The 18435-nt window shown below is 35.6% G+C and overlaps 1 protein-coding gene across 1 annotated transcript; it reads left to right on the top strand.

The window, feature by feature from the left end:
* Window positions 1-1053: 1053 nt before the first annotated feature.
* Window positions 1054-17152, top strand: LOC138696723 (uncharacterized). The gene is made up of 3 exons (XM_069822055.1): window positions 1054-1217; window positions 6973-7090; window positions 8981-17152. The coding sequence occupies exon 3, from the start codon at window positions 8985-8987 to the stop codon at window positions 10842-10844; it is 1860 nt and encodes a 619-aa protein (XP_069678156.1). The 5' UTR covers window positions 1054-1217; window positions 6973-7090; window positions 8981-8984; the 3' UTR covers window positions 10845-17152.
* The last annotated feature ends 1283 nt before the right edge of the window (window positions 17153-18435 follow it).

Here is an 18435-nt window from a genome sequence, read left to right as displayed (position 1 = left end):
CAATACCTTACGTATTACCTCTAATTGAGATTCTGGCTGATATGTATACCTATCAGGCAATACATCTTACTTGACGATATGTGTCAGAGGAAGAACATTGTATACATCTGAAGTCTGAGTAGTGTAATATGTAGCTAATCGACGATGTATGCATGAAGAGGCAAAGGAAATGGCCATTTTACCCCATTATCTTCTGGCCAAGTTGCCTCATAAGTGGTGCCATGTTGGTATCACTTGTGGGGTTCAGACCTATCTTCGGACAGGTGACTAAACAACCTTACGTATTACGACAAAATCTTTCGGTATACCGTTACTTTTAGCCTATGTTAATTATAAAATGTTTAGTTATTTGGCATATCTTATAATAATTTATTTTCCTGTCTTGAAGGATGTTATGAAATTTAGCAAAAACTTCGTGTGAGGTGTTTCAATCCTTTTCTTTTGTCGGGATCCGTAATTAAAAGGCAGTACTAATTTTTGTTGTTGTTTAGTCAACTGTCCGAAGACAGATTTGAACTTCATAAATGACACCAATAAGGGATCATTCACGAGGTAACTAAGCCAGGAGATAATAGGATAAAGTGGCTAGTTTCTTTCCCCCTACAGTTTCGTGGTATTTTGGGTTATTTAGAGTTGCGTTTTCCAACTTTCCGACCTGAATCGCGCTGACTTACTTGACTCATTGACCAATCTGACTCACCGACCACCCTGCTCTCTCACTGGCCGATCTGACTCGCTAACCGTCTTGATACATTAACTGACTAATGCAATTCACTAATCTGGCCGACAGACCGACCTGACTGATTGATCTGTTGAGTGAACTGTTGATCAGCTGACTTGCTGTCAGTCTTACTGAACGGACTGAAAGAAGTACAAAAATATATTTCTTATTAGACACTGTATAAGTACAGAGTTTTAGTTTACACATTGCAATCCGGCTTTCTGAACTGCAGAATGACATATTAAAAAGATAAATAAACACTAGGACTAGACTTCCTTGTGTTGGACTTACAAGGAGCTGTATTATCCGGGAAGGAAGACCAAATTAAACATTATGCCCGATATCTGTGGTTGCCATGGAGACGGATATGTGCTCGCACAGCGCAGATCTACTGTTTGCATAGTTATCCTCACCTTACATGAAGAAGGACGTGTTGTGCGGTATCATGTGAAACACACATTATGGCTTCGGATGAATATATCAGCCGTTTGACCGCGTAAGTACCAACAGAAACGTTATTGGTTTTGTGTATAAAGAACTACGAATCGTTCTCATAAACATATTCATTTATAATTATGGTTTAAAGCTCTATACAAAGTAGCAATTTACAAAGGTTCTTTTGTTGTTGTTCAGCGGTTGTTTTAAATTGAGAAGTATCGGTGTATTATAAAAAATACTATTACTAGTTACTGCATCTTCCCAAGGGTAAGAGCCTGCCATAGTGTGGTAATGATTACGTCACCTCCTTCTAGCGCCGAGTCAAGAATGCATGGTAACTCTATCTCCCTGAATTTCGTGAGCCTCATTTGCATGCAGCCCTACGTGAACGTTTTATGTTTTAATATTAACACTCGTATTATACAGCTATTTCCAATATGTGAATCGTTACCACTAACCATTGTTACCATCATTATCAGATCTACAACAATCACCCCTACAATTATCACTGCCACCAACCATTAATATAGTAGTGTTACTATTACCACGTGGCCGTTATTGTTACCATCACTAATACTATTCCCCACCATTCTTAAGGCTTTTATCACTACTGTTATGCTGTTCTGTTACGTTACGTTGCATTATGCTACCGTCAACCGGGTTACTTTACACACTTTTTTTTTTTTTTTTTTTTTTTTTTGCTTATTCGTTAAAATAATTGAAGATTATCAAGTTAGATACACAAATTAATTTTTATATGAATGTCCCTGGTTAATTTGAGTAAATCTAGTGGTTGTACATATGCATTATGCATTATGACACACTTGTAAATAAATAATCACGTGTGTAAAGATGTCCCGTTTACGGGGTTACTTTACACACATATTTATAATTGAGTCTTCTGTTCAATATGGTCCAACATTGCACTGTTTTAAGTACTGGGATTGGAAAGGTAAAACATTTCTGAACAATATGACGTGTTTCGCAATTTATTAGCCCACTACAGTTAGCACAGTGGGAACAAAATATATTGGTAAATTCCTGAAAATGAAATACTTTATATAAAAGTCAAGAAATGTAATAAAACAATACAATAAATGGTTATATGCTGTTCATGAATGTGCTGCTACATTGTGAAGCCTTTTCAGAACCTGGTGACGGTCCAACGGTTGAGGGATAGCGTCATGCTAACCACATGACTATACTGCTACCTACTAGTTGCAGTAACCGATTCAACTGGCATTGATCCTTCAGAGCTGACGTGCCACGGATTACTGAAAATAATAATAATAATAATAATAATAATAATAATAATAATAATAATAATAATAATAATAATAATAATAATAATAATAATCTACAAGTAACGACCTTGTCTGTTTGAAAGTCATTTATTTTCCCGTATCATTGACGGGACTCGATCCTACCACCATTAATAGTGACATTATACATCATATTAAAAAGAGTTTTTATTTTTAATTAGTGTCCATAAACACTTCACACCTGTGTAAAGTTACCCAGTTCAGAGGTACATTAGGTTATCATTCTTGTTTTTTCTCTCGCAGGGTAGCACATGTAACGAAAAACTGGTCAGGCAGTCATTTCCAGCGTCCGAAAGCTTAATAATTTCATACAATACTAGTCACAATTGAATGTATGAACTGAACGTTTTTACACATAGAAAAAAAGAGTAAAAATACTTGCCTCGTGAAATTCACCTGCAACAATGGTGTATAACAGCTTTAATAACGGCACACACTCCAGACTACTACATACATGTGCTGTTGTCACACAGAATCAGTTCCACGGAGTTGCTACACATTGTCTGTAATGTGCTGCCATCTAAACATTTTTTCTAGAAATGTGTAAAGTTACCCCCCTTGTGTAAAGTATACCCGGTTGACGGTACGTTACTTTATGTGAAGTCTGATTATTAGGGCTGAAGAAAGGTATTGGTATCATGTATTGGTATAATTTCCTTGAATTTATTTAATTTATTCAATTTCTATATACATTGTTTACAGGATGTCTCTACTGTCTGTAAGGAGCAGATAGAGTAAGCATTCGACGTTCCTCAATAGTAGACCTGCGAAGTGACGTGAGATTGTATCAGAATGTCGTAACAAAAATCCAACAAAGAACAGATAATAGGTCTAAGACGACTGAAATCAGAACATGGGGAAAATGTGTTTAACTTAATGATAGGCCTAATAATATTTTTTGTAAATTTAGTATTTGTTCCGAGTTAATTAATTTGAAACACAAGTAATCCTGTAAATGTAAATTCTATTATGAGTTCATTCATACGGAGCGGACTGCACAAGCAGCCGCTACCGTAACTAGTCGAGCGTGCACACAAGCATTTTATAAACACAGAGCTCTACGTACGATGCAGCGTAGCCTATAACTAATACTTTTTTCAGCCCTAGTGATTAGTGTAATATTTAGATGTATGCAATGGAGGGGGAAAGGAACTGGCCACCCTAACCCTTTATCTCCTGGCTTAGTTGCTCGTAAGTGGTGTCCTGTTAATATGACTTGTGAGGTTCAGGCCTGTCCTCGGACAGTTGACTACACAACAACGCTACATTATTCAAATGAAAGAAAAATGACTTGAATGACTAAGAGCACATAAACATTAGAAATCGTATCATAATGCAAATGAACAAGCTATTGAAAGTGTATTGTATCAGTACACGGCATTGCTAAACTCATTAAACTAGTATAAAATCATTAAACACGAATTATAGCATGTTTATATCATACGTAACCACAAAATCGAAAAATGTATTGTATTTTGTAAAACATCTGTTATTTAGTAGCCTACTAGGCCTATTTCTTCAGGACTGTCAGCAATTCAGAGCAGAAACTGATAAAAATTGAGACTTTAGTGACAATATGGCAATCTACGGTGATTGAAACAAATATAATTGCTTCTATATAACGAAGAGTATTGGCTGGAAACATTATAGTGAATTTCTTATAATTTTATGTTATGAAATGGCAAATATATAAAAGAGAACAACACCAGGATCTCCGCTATCGAAAATGAATTTTTTGGTAACGACCGCTAGATGGAAGTTCTGCTGCAAGATATTACCACAGTCTAGTACATACAGTCACGAAGCTCAATACGTAGTGAATATGCATCCATAGAAGTTGCTAACCACTAGGATCGCTACTATCGCCTCATTACAGACAATGCGAAATAGTATCGGCACAGTCTATTGTTTCTAGTACCCTCATAACTCAAGCTTCGTGACTGTATATACTAGACTGTGATATGACCACAGTGTAATATCATACAGTCACGAAGCTTGAGGTGATTTTTTGCATTTCTCGCGATATAGCGCTTCAAGCGGTTAGCAACTGAGAGCACTAGGAACAATAGACTGTGTCCGGTACTATTTCGCTTTGGCTGTGATGAGGCAATAGTAGCGATCCTAATGGCTAGCAACTGAAGTTCAACTGTCATTGGATGCATATTCCCTACGTATTGAGCTTCTTGACTGTATGTACTAGACTGTGATATTACTTCATGCAATTCCATCAGGGTTATAACGGGACTTTATTTTGCAGTCGCTAGATGGCAGCATAGTGAAATTAGTAAAAATTGTCTTGAAAGTCCACTAGTCTGATCAATCAGATTAGGACAGTCCTCAGATTGAAGGCAATCAAATTGTTTAAAAACTACGTAGATAGCTAACATGGGATCCTGCTAAGCAAACGGATTAAGATTAAACCTATTCATTTACTCTCTTCCTCAGGTTCTTTGTTTGTCTGATGTGAAGTTAAAATAATACTACTTATATATATATATATATATATATATATATATATATATATAGCATAAATTTGATTTCTAATGGCTAATACGCAAATGTTATCGTGTTATAAAAATTTTTCGAGAGGAGCAAAGGCTGTAAATCACCCTTAAATAATAGCAAAATACACTGCAGCTGAATGTAGCGACATTTTGGTCTGCCTTAAGCATAATTTCCGCTTAGCAACGTCAGTTGGAAGTGTTCTTGAACGTTGTAAGGAAACTAATTTTCATATCGATTTGATAGAGATTTCTTAATAATAATAATAATAATAATAATAATAATAATAATAATAATAATAATAATAATAATAATAATGTTTTATTTTCGCTGGCAGAGTTAAGGCCATAAGGCCTTCTCTTCCACTCAACCAGCCTTAATCAATACAATACATAAATTTCTTCGTGATCAATTGATCATTGTCAACTAGGTACGCTTAAGATGGGTTTGGTGTTGACTGCACTGCCAACGTGAGTGGCAGCAGGGCGCTATTATTTGCCATTCTGCGAACAGGCGTTTACCGCGAACCGCTTTATCTCTACGGAAAGCTAACAATGCCGCTCCCCAACAGTCACCAGCGTCATGGGTTGGCGGCCAGTTCCTGAAACGACTGTACTTTTATAAATAAACAATGCAGTGTGATAACACAAGCATCTCTTCCACACGATATGCTTTACATACATCCAACAATTACAAGGTCTTTTTCATGGAAATTTTGTCAAATATTGTTAAATTTTATTACCGGTCTGAAAATGTTTTGGAATTAAAATGGATAATTATGTAAATAATAAATTATATAAATAAACTGGGCATATTTTGGCTTTTTCTTTGTTGTATTTTTACAATTAGGCCAACTGTTTGTGAATTTTTTTTCGTTTTGACACTTACTAGTGTTCTATGGGGTACATTTGCTTCAGGGCCATTCCATATCTTAATTCTATATTATTTTCTGCTGCTTCCTTTCACCCAGTCGTCCTAGGTGGTCTGGGGAAGTGGATTTTAATCTCTTTTCCCCCATGGCCCTCTGTATTTCAAGTATATTTTTCGCGACCCAAACCAAACCAAATCAATAAAAGAACCAAACTAAAGAAAATCATGTTTAAAAGAAAGTGAATGATAAGATCAGTGACGTAACAACGTTATTGTTTGGGATGTAAGAATTTTGTCGTGTGCAATTTTCATGGCACGTCTTACCGCAATTGTGACGGGGGATTAGATTTATTTCAGTTTTGAAAAGAAGTTAATTACAAATTATAAAATCAATTTGAAATAAATGTTCTTATTTATGATTGTATACAATTAAAATAATATATATTTTTAACACTATGTTAAATCTCTTATTTTTACCTTTTCGCATTTCTGCTTAGTAAATGTAATACTAATCGATTACAAATTTTCCAACTCTGATAAGAAGGAAGTGAAGAATATAAATAGTCAATAAATTTTGTTCTTACTGACTGTTATCTTCTTTTTCTTTTGAAGAAAATAATGTGATCTTGGAATTAGCATAGCCCGCACCTATACAGTACTATTATGCATAGAGTATAGGATCGGAGAGGGCTCTGGAATTAGTGACGGACCTCTTCACAGTAATAGCAGTCTAGTATATACAGTCACGAAGCTCAGTACGTTGTAAATATGCATCCATAGATAGTTGCTAACCACTAGGATCGCTAATATCGCCTCATTACAGACAATGCGAAATAGGACCGGCACAGTGTATTGTTCCTAGCACCCTCACAACTCAAGCTTCGTGACTGTATATACTAGACTGTGGTAATAGCTTAATATTAATAATGATTTTATCGTTAAAGAGGAAATAAAAAAACAAGTTAAACAAGTTAATTAAATGAACATTAAACAAATACATTGCAAACATTAAACATAATATAGCACGACTTCACGAGAGCTCAGTTATTTTGCGACTCTTCTTACAGGGAATAGTTTGCGACGCAAGCTAATGTTCATTTTTTGTTTTATATTGGTTAGCGGCTTTCCTGTAAGTCACCTGATGGTGGCCGTCACAGCAAACAAGAGGCTTGCAGACTCATCAAAAGTCTTAGAAGCGGCATTTCTCTGAGTCAGGAGATACTTGCTACAACTGACGGTAAGCGGCGATCATCTGTCAAAGTAAAAGACCTGCCACGGCACCGAGTAGCCATTTTCACGTATAACTACGTATTTTCCTTTGTTCTTCTTGTTCTCCTTGCACTCCCCTTCTTCTCCTTGCACTCTTCTTCTTCTTCTTCTTCTTCTTCTTCTTCTTCTTCTTGTATTGCCATTGTTCTCCTTGCTTTCCCCTTGTTCTCTTTGTATTCTCCTTGTTCTCCTTGCATTCCCCTTGTTTTCCTCGCATTTCCCTTTTCTCATTGTATTTCTTTGTCTTCCTTATATTTCCTTGTTCTCCTTGAATTTTCTTTGCTCTCCTTGTATTTCCCTTGTTGTCCCTGTATTCCTTTTGCCCTTCTTGTCTTCCCGTGTTTTTCTTGTATTCCTTTTGTTTACAAAATGGAGCATTTTAAGCTAACTACTTCCTAAAATGTCCTATAAAGTGAATGAAACCTTATGTAAACTCAACAACTATTTAAACTTTAGGATTTACTTTACTTACTTACTTACTTACTTACTTACTTACTTACTTACTTACTGGCTTTTAAGGAACCCGGAGGTTCATTGCCGCCCTCACATAAGCGCGCCATTGGTCCTTATCCTGAGCAAGATTAATCCAGTCTCTATCCTCATATCCCACCTCCCTCAAATCCATTTTAATATTATCTTCCCATCTACGCCTCGGCCTCCCTAAAGGTCTTTTTCCCTCTGGCCTCCCAACTAACACTCTATATGCATTTCTGGATTCGCCCATACGTGCTACATGCTCTGCCCATCTCAAACGTCTGGACTTAATGTTCCTAATTATGTCAGGTGAAGAATACAATGCGTGCAGTTCTGTGTTGTGTAACTTTCTCCATTCCCCTGTAACTTCATCCCTCTTAGCCCCATTATTATCATAACTAACTGGTCTTCGCACCTTCTGATTGCGTTTCCTGTGGATGTGTGTTTGTGTAGTGTAATGTGGAGTCAAAAAGTGTGTGTGTTCTAAAATTGAGTTCTGTGTTGAGGATTTGATGTGGGTGTATTTTTTGTGCTTCCTATATTTCGTATTGTTCTAGTGTGTTTAGTTTCTGTTTTCTTGGTTGGAGATGTAGAATTTCCATATCTGTGTCTATGTTGCTGTAGGTGTGGTTGGCGTTTGTGTTGTGTTCTGCGTATGTGGAAGTGTTTTGTGATTTGGTTATGCTGTGATGTGTTCTCTGTAACGTGTTGGAAAGTATCTGTCTGTCTGTCCTATGTAGAAGTTGTTGCAGGTATTGCATTTGAGTTTGTATACACCTGTGTGGTTGTATTTGTTTGTTTGTGTGTTGAGATGGCTTTTATTGTAGAGTGTGTTGTGATTTGTATGCGATGTAATTTAATTTCTTGATTAAGGTTGCAGTCTTGTGTGTGTTTTTATTTTCGTATGTTAGTGTGATGTATTTTTTGTGTTCTTGTGTTTGTGTTGTATTCCTATGATTTTTTGTAATTTTGTTTTGCCTTTCTTATTATATTGTCTGTTATGTTAGGGTTGTATCTGTTTTCTTGTGCTATGTATTTGATTGTGTTTAGCTCTTCTTTGTAGTGTCGTTGGCTCATTGGTATGTTGAGTAGTCTGAGTACAATTGTTCGGAGTGCAGCTTCTTTGTGTTGTGTTGGGTGAATAGATGTGTTGTGTATGTGTGTTGTTCTTATTGTAGGTTTTCTGTAGATTTTGAATGTGTGTTTGTTGTCAATTTTTGTTATTGTGATGTCTAGGAAATGTATGGATTTGTTGCTTTCAATTTCTAATGTGTAATGTAGCTTTGGATGTATTTTGTTTATGTGTTGATATAGGTTTTGAATCGGTATAAGATGTATAATTTAATTGTACTTATACGGACTATATTCTTATTTTATTTTCCAGGAAAATGAACGTCAGACTTGTTCTGGTGCTCCTGGCTGCCGTGTGTACATCCATTTCAGAAAACTGTCCGTTCAAATGCACGTGTGAGTTGGGATCAAGGACTTTGTGCAACAGGGCCTTTCTGACGGAGGTGCCAGGCCCAATCCCCGACACAACAAAACTGCTGGACTTGTCTTACAACAACATATCGGAACTAACAGACACAACGTTTCAGGGGAAGGAATTCGGAAGTATCGTATCCCTGTATCTCTACAATAACGCGATTCAATATATTTCACAAAGAGCACTTATAAAATTAAAAAGTCTGAAAATGCTGTACATATACAACAACAAACTTCGATTTATCTACTCCAATACTTTCATTCATAACTTAAATCTGGAAGACTTGGATCTTCATGCAAACAACATCAGTATAGAAGGTTATAGTCCATTTCGTAATTTGCCGAGTCTTCGATATTTGAACTTGAAAAATTGTAACCTTCGTAATCTTCCGAAAAATATTTTTGAAAACACACCAAAACTTCAAGTCCTAAACATGTCCAATAACAATCTTTCGCACATTGATGATCATCTCTTCAATGGTTTAGAGTCACTCAAAACTTTGAACCTTTCTGGAAATTATTTAACTTCTCTAAATTTTTTATTCGCGATTCAACCGAAGTTTCTTCGTTTCTTGAAGCTTGATGTAAAGAATAATAAACTTTCAAATCTCACAGACGCAGTCCTCAGGCAAATGAGTTATTTACAAGCATTCGATGTAAAAAATAATCCCCTCTATTGCAAATGTTTCGATACAAATTTTAAAGTAAAATTATGCTCTGAGTATACACATATCTGGACATCTTACTTAGCAAGATGCTTGACGATGGTAATAACTACAAGTACTACTACTACCACTACAAAACCAACTTTTTCTAGCATCTTAAAAACTTCTGTTAGTACTGCCACTACTCATGAAAGGAGCCAAACAATCACAAAGCACCACAACATGTTGAATAAACCTTCTAGTCCAATTGTTCCATCAGCAGCCCTTTCAGACACAGATGTTATTGTTATAAGCGTTACCCTCTCGGTAACTTTTATAATATTGGCTTTCGTGAGTGTGATTTGCTTTTATGTAAGGCTCAAAACACGGACACCGATGCCTGTGGATTATGACACAGTGCCGCAGAATGACGTCACACATGACGGACATTGCCAAGATGAACAACAAGAGCAGAGGAAACAATGTCAGATTTGCCGAATTTACGTGAATCACACCCCAAATTGTGAACATAGAACTGTGAGGCGAAATTTCGAAAAACCTCGTCCTAGTGGGATACAATATGCAGTTGAACAACACCAGGTGGCGGAATTGGAAACATTCGAGCCCCTGTGCACAGAAGAGAACGAGGAATGTGTGTTATGTATTGCCGCGAGTGAAGAAAGAAACTCCATGACCTCTCATGTGAACACATCTCTTCCACCCGACAAGAATTCTAGAAGTACCGTCGTAACAAACATCGAAAAGACTCATCCTTTCAATTCAGTTTATGTGACAAACGATTTTTACCGCGCAGGAGGAACTTCAACCTTTCCAAGACATGCCTGGAGAGGACGTCCCCACAGTACATTCTCGAAGCCGAAATCATATCTGTTCAACAGGGAGACTCCTTACAGAAACTCCTGCATAGACACGCCGAGAGCTTACATTCAGTCTCCATCTTGGCCACCGACTACAGATGGACCCTTCATACCTGAGCGGGTCGAGTCTTTGATGAACCGTCACCAAAGAAGACCTTTACCACAGTCACCTGAACAGAATTATGCTATGCAACCGATTCAAATACCTAAGACTGATCATGTATACGAAGAGGTGTACTGAAAATAAACAACCCTATAATTTTAGTATCTAAGATTGTAAGCATGCACTTACATACATACATACATACATACATACATACATACATACATACATACATACATACATACATACATACATACATACATACATACATACATACATACATACATACATACATACATACATACATACATACATACATACATACATACATACATACATACATACATACATACATACATACATACATACATACATACATTCAACCATATAATATTAAGATGTGCCACACTGATAAAAGAAAGAAGAATCCTACGAACTAGTATAATACGCACAGGTCAAACCTGGCCTCCACCTTTTGATCAGTTCACAACAGCATACCTCAAAAGCTTCAGAAAATTTATAAAATCCATAGAATTTGGCAAAATGTAACAGTAATTGAAATTAGAAATAATATTAACAATGATGGTAACCTAAAATATAAGAAGTACAATTAGGTAACACTTGTATCTATAAGAATTTCAAGATCGCAATCAAAATTGTAAATATCATGTTCTCATGTCATAAATTATGTAACTAATTATTGTAATATTTTATGTAAAGCATGTAGTATTACTCCAATGTAATGGAACATGCTGATATACAAAAAAAAATACATACATACATACATGCATACATACATACATACATACATTCGATAATGTACCTAGGCATGTAGTATTAACTTACTTCTCATTTGTAATGGAACATGCTGCTCAAAAAAGAAAAAAAAATGCATACATACATACTACATACCTACATTACATAATACATACATACATACATACATACATGCATGCATGCATACGTACACACTTACATACACACATACATGCATACATACATACATACATACATACATACATACATACATACATACATACATACATACATACATACATACATACATACATACATACATACATACATACATAGATACATACATACATACATACATATTTCAGTTTTTCATTTCATTTCATGTATTATATTCCATAGATCTTACATGAGCAATGAAGCTTTAAGATGTGGAACAAGTCAAAATTTTACAATATTACAATACATTTTTACAAATTTTTACAATATTTTACAATTTTTACAGTTTTTACAATTTTCTACAATTTTTTTACAATATTACATGTCCTATTAGGGGTCTCTAAGCCCCTGGCAAAAAAAAAAAAAACAATTTTTGCTTCCCTCCAAATAAAAGAAACACAGGATTTATCTTAATTTTGATTTCTTACGCTTGTTTAAGAATAATGCAATTTTTTGCACAACAACTTAACTGAAATTATGAGTACATAAATGTGGAGGTCAGAATGGCAGTGGAGATTAAGTCGCTTTTCACAAAAAAAATTAGTTGAATGTACTGTACTTTCATGTGCAGTCTGTTGTACTTTCATGTACATTTGTTGTCCTTTTTTTTTAGATAGGCCTAAATTTTATTCCTGTTGCGTTTCTTGTCTCTACACCGATTACAACCCCGGTTTCATTACGGTGTAGTTGTCCCCTCTTGAAACACAATTTATTCGGAAAATATTGCTTACCTCACTGTCATTCTAACCTACTTAACTTTGGGTTTCTTCAGTAATTCAGATTACAAAAGGCTTCCTCCTTGATCTGTCACTTGCAAACAACAATAATTCATATGAATCACAATTTTTTTTATTCAATTACTTTTCTTAATGTATTGTGGAAAATAAATTATTGGAATGACGAGTGGAAGAACCCAACTTTGTCTACGACTGCCACAAACTAAACTTCAGTTTCGTTCAGTTTACAGATTCTAAAAGCTAATCATGTGTGCGAGAAGCTGTGTACTTACTAATTCAAGAAGACTGCATGTTTATGTGCTGTAAATGAACGTAACTTGAAGCTGTACAGTTGATGCTTTTCTTTTGTACTTAACTTTCTTTCATTATATTGAAACACGTTATTTTAAAGACTGAAAGTTGACTTTGAACAATGTGCTAATGAAAGCTCTGAATGTCAGAAACTTATTATTTGACTGGATGATTATACAGCTACTGTGAATCCATTTATGTTTCAACGCCCTTTAACTCAATAGATTGTCTCGAGAAATATTTTATTAATGCAATGATATAATTTTTTGTGGTAGCTGTCTGTCAAGTTGTTTTGCTGTGATTGTGAAGAAGAGCGATGATACATGACTAAGTATAGAAGGACATGGTAGAACATAGCCTATTTGTACAGTTTGAAGGAATTAATTCTCTGGGAGAGACTAATGAAAATACTGACAAGTATCAACTAAAACATCTGGTCTCTAGATTTAATCTCAAAAATGTTCTGTTTAATATTTAAGAGCATACCTCGCAATAAGTTTATTATTACTCGTATATGGGCTCGAATAAGAGGTCAGTAAGCTCGTTCCGATAGCAAGCAGAAGCTATCCTAAATAATAATTGTAATATGTATGGTAAGACTTTCTTCTGTTAAATTTCAACGTACCTCGTTTACATGTTTCGACCTATTTATGGATCATCTTCAGAACTGGTCGTTGTTGGTCTTGGCGCCACTTGTTCTGTTTCCTGTGAGGGTGTGTTCCTGTGGTATAGTGTAGAGTCAAAGAGTGTGTGTGTTTTGAAGTTGAGTTGTGTGACTCTACACTATACCACAGGAACACACCCTCACAGGAAACAGAACAAGTGGCGCCAAGACCAACAACGACCATTTCTGAAGATGACCCATAAATAGGTCGAAACATGTAAACGAGGTACGTTACAATTTAACACAGGAAAGTCTTACCATACATATTCCGAAGTGATATCGTGTTAAAAGTTGTGTAATCAAGATGAATAATTGTAATTTGTTAGATTCGTAAGAAAAATGTCGTTGGTGTATTTCAAGCTTTCCAACAGCAACAATAGCCTATATAATTTTGAGTAGACTGGTACAATATTGCTGCAAGCTTTCCTGACAATTTTAAATTGTTTCAAATTATCAGAAGCGCTTCATCATTGAATAGTTCTTTATCAGTTATATTTGCAGAAAAAGGTAGGGGAGAGTCGGGTAGTATCGGACATCGGGTAATATCGGACAGTGAGCTTCTTTCATCTACCACACGATGATAATACCTGATTGACATGGTTACGTTTCTGTGATGTCGCATAGAGAAACGTAACCATGTCATTCAGGTACTACCATATGATGGTAGATGAAAGAAACGCACTGTCCGATACTACCCGACTCTCCCCTACTATGTTATGATACCCATTATTTCCTATTTGAGTGTATTCAAGTAGATTTGGAGATATCTGACTTTAAATTTCGTCATTATTAAGTTCGTTTAGCTGTTCATGTATTGGAAATGCGTAGTGCAATAAACACCCAAACTATCCCAAAATGTGATGAAACAAAACCTTACATAAATTGATATTATTCTAGTTGTTTACGTAATAAAATCACTTATTTGTTTCTCGTTTGAGGATCGCTGTTTGCAAAATATATTTCTTGAGCTTTTGAGGTGAGCTCTTTTAATGATATTTCATTCTCTTTTGGTAACCTCTGTAATGAACCAGAAATTAGATTGCTACTAATATTAGTCTAAACATAGAAGTAAAAAAAAAGTTATTTTTAATATAACCATAATATTTGTTCACAATTTTCTGTTGAGATTTGCATTATTTAAAGCACAAAATATCTTTTGAAAGTACCGTAATTATTTCTACAGATCCGTTCTTCATGCAGCAAATAAAATAATTTATCAAATACATTATTTGGATGTCATACTTTGTAAAATTGGTGCACAATATCCACATGGGAAGGTTAATTTCAGTCAGCATCACAAATCTGCCAAAGAAAGATCGCTGCTTAGAAATGCGATAAGTTGATGAAAGCCATACCAAGTTCTGCGATTTATAGGACTAGGTTATCGGTGTAGACTGACGTCAGTTTTATAAAATGATTACTTCTTAAAACGTTGCTGCCTTCAGGATTATACTTCTTAAAACGGTCATCTTTTCAGGATTCTTGAGTTTGGTCGGCTATTGACGTTAGGTTGTAGCTTGGCATTTCTTCGGTTAATTTCTGGAAGGAATTTCGTTAAAATATTTTTTCATAACTGTTTATCCATCTGATTTCTTAATTTCCCCAAAAGTTATATGAAGAAAAACTTCAAAATTGTTATATTGTAGAACAATCTTAGTACAAGGGTGGCATTAAGAAAGATACACTGTATAACACACAAATAGTCCTTTCATTTTGTTTCTTTGTTCTCATTTCATATGCCCGTTCAAATGCAGATCTTCTACGTTATGTTGAAGGTGCATTATAGTCCTGGTTGGCAAGCAGTGATGACTCATGGAGTTTAGCTATGGAGGGCGACTTACGAAAAAAAATCAAAATGTAAAATAAATAAAACGTAGGGATTTTATAATAATAATAATAATAATAATAATAATAATAATAATAATAATAATAATAATAATAATAATAATAATAATTTTTATTGCTAAAATAAAGATACATATTGTTTGTTTATATAGACCTATAAAAATCACTCTTGCATATGGGTTTCCAAATACCTATAGGACCAGGAGATATTGCACGTCAAGCATGCTCTGCTAAGGTCAATAACTTTCCATATAAAATAGGAAAAACGACCTTAAAGAATATGCGCTGCTGGTTGCTTACGCCAGAGGTTACCTCGTACGAGATTGGACATCTATGCTCTAGCACTACCAGAATGAGTACGAGTAAGAGAATGGAACATTGTTTCGAATATACATATCCTAGTAACAAAATGAAACTCAACAGATAGACTAAACAAGAGAAACGTTTGAACTAATTTCTGTAGGCAGGTCGGCGCTCCAAGACTTCTCTCCAGAATCCGTTCTACCCGCGAAGTTGGGCTTACTTCTACACTGAAAATTTACTAAACTCATAAGTGTATATGTCGTTCTTTATAGTGATTTATTTTAATTGTTTTACAAATACAAAATTGTACCAACTTCGTGCTGTATCTCTTTTCACGATTAAGTTTTGGAATTCAGTCCTAGGAAATATGGGTATACAGTGTGTCGAATTTTAAGATTTTTTATGAGATGGAATAGAATTGTATAACGGTAATCCTTGTCCGAAAAAAGAGGTCTTAATTTCTGACTCTATACATGAGACTCAGATCTCAAGATAAGTACTGCTTTGTTCCACATCTGTCTATGATGCTATGATAGCGAAGGAACGCAATAATGGACTCACTATTATTTTGCCTCTAGAGTACGTACTCATATTACCCTGGGGACAACGAAACCTGAAATATTTGTGTGAAATTAACTTTGTAGTTTTTGGGTAAAAGTATGGGTACCTTCATTTTCTTGCAGTAAACTTTTCCGCGCTTCTTAGTGTATTTCCATTAACCCTCATCTCACCTTACACCACAGAGATCAAGATGATTGCATTTGCCTGAATTTTCCTCAGTCTCTTCTGGAAAATTACAGATTATATATAACGTAGAATAAATTCTATGCGCGAATGTTTAATAAAATAGAAAATATGTCAGATTTGTGTAATTGCTATCTTTTTGTACATATAATGTAACTACATGAATTTTTAATAATCTGAGGGATTTTAGCAGAGACAAAAGCGGAAAAAGTTTCGGGTATGATGTGAAACTTGAGTTATCGACCGGTACGAATATCTTTTTTTAAGTTACAGTAGCCAAAATAAACATTGCTTGTTAACATAAATATACTGAGTGTCTTCATGGTGGAAGAAATTTTCTCATTTAAATTTCGGCCAGTGTACGGGACCGGTATCCATCCACCATCGTGATGAATTTGGGAGCGACAGTGAGCAGCGGTTTCACAAGTCAACTATAGTATAATGGTTAGTGTTAACCAAAGTCATTGAATTTGGCGGCTATCGATTTTAATAAAAGCACATCATGTTTTGGCTACATTGTCGGAAGCCACTATTTATAGCATAACAGCTTTTGTTGTCATGAACACAAAGATAAATAAAATATTAAATACGTTGCTTTTATACGACACCACGAAAATTTCCATCGTTTGGTGTGAGTGTTGCTTTCGGTCGAAAGATAGTTTCAGAACATACGTACATATCTAATTCAAATTTTTCCGTTTTTATTTGTCCTGCAATCTGTGACGTTATCTAAAACTAATTTAGTTATCCCTGAAGAGCCAATGTGTAGGCTATGTTATTCGATGAAAATGGATGTGGTATTTTTGTCATGTATTGTCAATTGTAGTTGTTTAAGGTGTTCTTTGAACCTTATTTGTCTTTATACAATACATTATTTTTTATACATTGTTTTTCTTTCTTTTCTTTCTTTGTCAGTTTAACCTCTCCCTTTTCCGTCTAACACGCCACTGGAGTAGGGGAAGGAGAATCACTGAATCACGTACTAGACATCTCACAAGTGTGAGTCTTTCTAGTCCTGGGATTAGCATGGCACAGGGCCACCGCAGAGACAACACAAGACAACGGGCAAACACCTAGTCCCATGGACGGAAAATAAATTTCTTCCATTTCCACACAAGGAATCGAACATCGGACCGCTTGGTCGGAAAGGTCCGGCGCTATCCACATAGCTTCAACGGCGGGCTTTATATATTGTACTAAATAACATTTTAATTTTATTATATCTCTCTTTTAAATAAATAAACAAATAAAAACTAATACAGCGTACATGGTTCATGTCATCACTCAACATCAGACTGTAGAAAGTTCTGTTTTTAAAGACGTCAGATGTTGGTTCATAAATTTGCTTCTTCTCGTTGTCTACTTCCAAAGGCTGGTCACATCAGATCTCAAATCGTATGGTGGGATCCAAAATGTACTCTGTGTTCTTATTGGTGTCAATAGCAATGTCTATGCCTTCTATTGGAAGTGACACAGTGGACTTCTTCGTAAGCCTCTTCATAATTGATCAGACAAAAACTATGAATTAAATAACTAAACAATGACTAAATAGTATGTACAAAAACGAGATTAATAATCGAATTGTACACCGTAATTGCGTTAACTACAGGTAGGGCGGAAAATACTGTACGCCAACCAGGAGAAAGTCTCAGGGGAATGAGACGCAGCGGGGTAATGCTATGAATGAATGTTGATGTCATAAGATGTCATAAGGTCATACATGTGGGTACAACCATCTTCATTGGCTAAAAACTCCCTATTATAAAATGCTTATAACATTTGTATTTATTAATATTTTTTATGAAACTTAGTACATATTGTAGTTTCCTTACAGGGGTAGAAAGTGATCCATAATGGCACATCGCATGACACTGCAGGAAAGGGCTCAGGTGGCCGCCCGTTATGAAACTTGACGTTCCGTTGTACTGATGCAGAGATGGTGACTGACAGTGCACGGATAACGCGCTCATTGGATCCCAAGACCACCAAGAATTGCCATTAAAAACTCATGGTCACAGTAGGTATTTGTGTTGGATGCTCGCAGGCTTGGTCGTCCGTCGACATCCAGGACAGAGGGAACATTGCAAATGGTGAGGAATATGTTCACCAGAAACCTGCAAAAGTCAACATGATAGGCCGCTTGTGAAAGTGTGGCCTTACCCCTTTACACAAT

Source organism: Periplaneta americana, chromosome 3 (genome assembly GCF_040183065.1).
Source record: "Periplaneta americana isolate PAMFEO1 chromosome 3, P.americana_PAMFEO1_priV1, whole genome shotgun sequence".
NCBI classification, from domain to species: domain Eukaryota; kingdom Metazoa; phylum Arthropoda; class Insecta; order Blattodea; family Blattidae; genus Periplaneta; species Periplaneta americana.
Note: the sequence above shows the minus strand (reverse complement) of the source record. Positions and strands in the feature narration are given on the sequence as shown.

Coding starts and splice junctions, on each gene's coding strand:
- LOC138696723 (XM_069822055.1), top strand. CDS start 8,985: ATGAACGTCAGACTTGTTCTGGTGCTCCTGGCTGCCGTGTGTACATCC.